The following is a 4,934-nucleotide window of genomic DNA, read 5'->3' as shown; positions in this document are numbered from 1 at the left end:
ACGTGACCGGCCTCAAGATAATGTCATTATGGTTTTGTAACAGAAAGAGCAAGATTCCCGCCACGTCCCCAAGATCATGGCGTAAATTCTGGAATAGATTCGTACGAGTTAGTACGAATCCGTACCAGGCGGTTAGACAACTGTCCCAACAAGATTCCTTACTGTAAATAGAAATGTACCTTATTTAGGGTTCCCTACTATATAAAGGGTACCCCAATCATTTGTAACGATCATGACTCATTGACAAAAGAATATACTTTCTTACTTTTTTGTTCATTACTCATCAGAATTGTCCTTTAACTTTATTGTTCTTGACCAATCTCGAGGCCACCTTTGCTCGAGGTCGAGACTGGCTTGCATACTGGTTTGATTTTACTTACTTCTTTCATTTATATGTCAGATTTCTTGGTTATTAATTAATATTAAACTAAATCACATATCTTTAAAATCATAAACAAGTTTAATTATTACTCGTATTTTCGAGGTAAACGTACACCTATTCATGCAAAATGAATGTGAAGTGTTGAAGTGGTTCACATCATCACATTTTCCTCCTCTTTTTTATTTTTTCTTCCTTTTATTTCTTTTCCTTCACGCTCATTTTGGAGCAACTAATGAAACCCATGCAGAATGGCAAACCATCCATTTGTACGTTTTCTGAATAAAGTCAATCATGCATGATCTAAGGAGATTTTCTCACGTCTCAACCTTTTTTCCCATCTTTTCTTTTCCGATTTATGCACCGAAAACAGCCAAAAGGTGGCAGCTTCAACTGTCGCCAGAGTGGCCCCCGGCGGAGATCTAAAGCAAAATGGTTAATCCCAATTTCTTGAAGACCCCAGAAATTCCATCGTATAATGTCCGAGGGAAACAAGTGGCGGGTGTTGACAAATTGTGTTATATGACAGATACTGTTACCGACAATGGCATTTGGGAAGAAATCAACCCTTTGGATTCCAAACTCCCGATCTTCATTTTTCAACTTGCTATTGTTCTATTCGTCACCCGCCTTTGTCTGCTCCTCCTCAAGCCCCTCCGCCAACCCCATTTCGCTGCTGAATTGCTCGTATGTATAATTGCTTATTTCGTTTAGGCGCAGTTTGTACGACACTCCTACCCATTTGAATATTGACAACATGTCATTTTCTTATCCCATTTTTAACAATTTCAATATTTAAACTTTTATATTCTCTCTGTTCCAATTTGTTTTTTTGGCTTCGCACGGAGTTAAATAAACAAGAAACATATTTGAATGCTTGTGCTTTAAAAAAAGACAAACATATTCGAGTTGTTATAAGTCAGATGAATTTGAAAGATTAAAATTAAAATATTGAAATAGATATTCTATCTAAGTGACTTTTTAACCATTACTTTATTTTTTTTCTTACTATGACTGATAAAATACATAAGTACTAAAAAAGAATATCAAAATCCATGCTCATCAAACATGTCATATCTATTGAAACCAAGTAAGTGTCAAATATACCAAGCTAAGCCACATTTTCATGTCTTTCTTTGCATGGGTTTGATTGTTCGTACTTGAAATTGCTTTAAACTTTTTTTTAGTTGGTTTACTAGAAAGATTAATATTAGTATTTCACCTATCATGCATGAAGATAATTAATAGAGGTTAGATGCTATTTTTCTTGGTTATCTGCTTTTGCTCTTATGCGATTAATAGCCTGTTTGGCCAAGCTTCTTTTGAGGCAAAATCATTTTTTTGGGTCAAAAATATTTTTTTTCTAAAATTAAGTTGTTTGGCCAAGCTTTTGAAAGGAAAAAAGTGATTTTGAGGAGAAGCGTAAGCAGTTTTGGAGAAACAGAAAAAGTAGCTTTTCTTCAAAAATACTTTTTTGAAAAACATTTTTGAGAAAAATAGACTTAGAAGTAGTTTTTTAAAGCTCGACAAACACTAATTGCTGCTCAAAAGTACTTTTGAAATCCATTTGCCAAACATAAACTGCTTTTCATCAAAAATACTTTTGAAAAAACACTTCTCAAAATAAGCGGATTTTTGGAGCTTGACCAAACGGACTATAAGTCATCTTAATTTGGCTTCATTTGATATGTTAAGTTTTCCTAGCTTGTTCTACTTTATAGGTCACTTTCTTTGAATAAACACAAGTTTTGGAGCACACTCACGCTATTATGTCAAATATTAAGCTGCGGATTGAAGTGTAATTTTTGCGATTTCTTTTTTAGAGAAAAAGCAAATTCCTCATTTTTGAATCATAATGCCAATTTCTTCCGAATATGGCAGGCTGGTATACTGGTGGGTTCAACTGCAATTGCAAGTGAATTCGCACGAGAACATATTCCAGCGTTTGGTGCTATATTTGCAGCCTCTCGAATTATGATGATGGAGACCGTGGGAAACCTTGGGCTAATTTATCATGTATTTCTTCTTGGGTTAGAAATGGACTTAAGAGCATTAACAAGTGTTGGACCTAAAGCCCTTGGCATTGGTATTGCTGGAGCTATTTTCCCGTTTGTTATTGGAGCTTCCCTGTACACGTTTATCGCGGACTATCCTGAGAGTTTCAGGTGGGGTTTCCTTTATTGGGGTGTAGCACTCTCAGTCACTGGCCTTCCTGTTATAGCAGAAATCTTTGCAAAACTAAAGCTCCTCCATTCAGAGATTGGAAGAATAGCCATGTCTTCAGCCCTTGTTAATGACTTGTCGTCGTGGTTTCTCCTTGTAGTCTCATTGTCAATAACTAGTAGCTATTCAAGTACGTACTTGTCATTGTTTAGTGCTATTGTGTTCATCATTTTCAGTATTTTTGCAATCCGTCCGGCACTTTTGTGGGTGATTAGGAGGAGGACCCGAGATGGAGAAGAATTTAGTGAAGCAATAGTTTGTGCTATACTTGCAATGGTCTTGGCTTGTGGGTTGGTGACGGATATATGTGGAGTTAGCTCTATGCTTGGTGCATTTGTATTTGGTCTTATAATACCTCCAGATTTCTTGGGGCACAGGTTTGTGTTGATGCTACAAGGCTTTGCGTCGGACTTGTTGCTGCCTCTTTATTATGCTAGTCTAGGAATGAGGACTCATCTTGGGGGATTAAACAAAGAGGACGTGCTTATGATGGTTCTAGTTAGCTTCTTTTCATTCATACCTAAGATTGTTAGCACTATTGCTGTTTCTTATTTGTATAGAATGTCGTTGCGTGAAGGATTTACACTTGGTGTCTTGATGAACACCAAAGGCCTGGTAGCTGTCATGGCAATGAGCTTGGGGCGTGACCATACTGTAATGAATGAGGATGGATTTGCCATCATGTTGTTTACCATTTTTTTCATGAGCATAGCAACATCACCAATTGTGAACTTCCTCTATAGACGGACTAAAAGGTTCTTGCCAAGCCAGCACAGAGTGTTACAGGACCTAAAACCAGATGCTGAGCTCCGAATCCTTACCTGTATTCATGAAGTACAAACTGTTGCTGGAATTACTGCACTCCTGGATATATCCCATGCCTCAAGAAGATCCCCAATTTGCGTCTTTGCTCTTCAGCTCATGCAGCTGAAAAAACATACCACCGCTCTCCTCATTGTTCATGGCTCCAGCAGGACTAGCTCAGAAAGCGTCAGTAAAGTAGGCGGACAAATAGACCAATTAATTGCTGCGTTCAACAACTTAGAGCATCAAAATCCAATGGTATCTGTTCAGCTATTGACTGCTATATCTCCTTATGGCACAATGCATGAGGATGTCTGCAGTCTTGCTGAGGAAAAGCAGGTGACACTAATCATTCTCCCATTCCACAAGAGACAGACTATCCATAATAACATGGAAGAAATGAATCCTGCTTATAAAGATGTAAATAATAATATTTTAGCAACTGCACCTTGTACTGTTGGTATTCTTGTAGATCGTGGTTTTGGCACATTGTTACCTACTAAAAAAGATGAGGGTATAAGTAGGAGTTGCAGAATTGCTATGATCTTTATAGGGGGGCCTGATGACAGAGAGGCTTTGGCCTATGCTTTGCGCATGGCGAGACATCCCAAGGTAAGTCTAACAGTTTTGAGGTTTATTCTAGATGAAAGTAGAGCTATAGCTGGTTCAACACAAAATGACGATGCAGATTTTTCCGTCATAATGGGAGCTGAAGCTGAAAAGCAAGCTGATGACCTTTTGGTAAATGAGTTTAGGCACAAGGTACAGAATGATGGCTCAATTGTTTATATAGAGGAGATGTCTAGTAATGGGGCAGAAACAGTGAAAATAATAGCAACACTAGGTCAGGATTTTGATCTCTATGTGGTAGGAAGAGGATTGGGGTTCTTTTCGCCGCTCAAGGGTGGGTTAGATGAGTGGAGCGACTGCCCGGAGCTAGGGTCGATTGGGGATCTGCTGCTGACATCAGACTTTTCTTCTAGTGCTTCAATTTTTGTGGTGCAACAGCATGCATGGCTCAACCCTGGATCATCAACTCAAGGAAATTCAATTCTATGATACATATAGAATCATGTTAATCTGGTACAATTTATTAATGAGACAGAAAAGATGGTTGTTGATCTTTTGCAGAGGGTTACGAAATGATTTAGCTCTAGCTATCTTGTACAGGAAATTTTCAATTTTATATTTAGAGGGAGTTTCTTTTTCCTCTCTGAATAGATATATCTACCTTATTTGAATACAAAATTCTTGAGTTCCATTGTTGTATATTCTTTGATTAATCTAGCAAAAGGGTCTGCCATTCAAGCTTCATTAATTTTGTTTGGTAGAGCTTTGGTTAGTAGTATCTGCATTTTGAAGTTGTTGTCACGATCCAAAATCTCACCAAAGATATCGCGAGGGCACCTAACCTCCATACTAGGTTAGCCAATCACACAATAATATAAAAGCAAAACAAAAAATAAGGGCAGCCCGGTGCATTAAGCTCCCGCTATGCGCGGGGTCCGGGGAAGAGCCGGACCACAAG

At 38.1% G+C, this 4,934-nt stretch overlaps 1 protein-coding gene across 1 annotated transcript; it reads left to right on the top strand.

Moving 5' to 3' along the window:
- Window positions 1-728: 728 nt before the first annotated feature.
- LOC104221233 (cation/H(+) antiporter 15-like) lies at window positions 729-4,720 on the top strand. The gene is made up of 2 exons (XM_009772248.2): window positions 729-1,066; window positions 2,261-4,720. The coding sequence occupies exons 1-2, from the start codon at window positions 812-814 to the stop codon at window positions 4,463-4,465; spliced, it is 2,460 nt and encodes an 819-aa protein (XP_009770550.1). The 5' UTR covers window positions 729-811; the 3' UTR covers window positions 4,466-4,720.
- Window positions 4,721-4,934: the final 214 nt, after the last annotated feature.

Source organism: Nicotiana sylvestris, chromosome 2 (assembly GCF_000393655.2).
Source record: "Nicotiana sylvestris chromosome 2, ASM39365v2, whole genome shotgun sequence".
NCBI classification, from domain to species: domain Eukaryota; kingdom Viridiplantae; phylum Streptophyta; class Magnoliopsida; order Solanales; family Solanaceae; genus Nicotiana; species Nicotiana sylvestris.
Note: the sequence above shows the minus strand (reverse complement) of the source record. Positions and strands in the feature narration are given on the sequence as shown.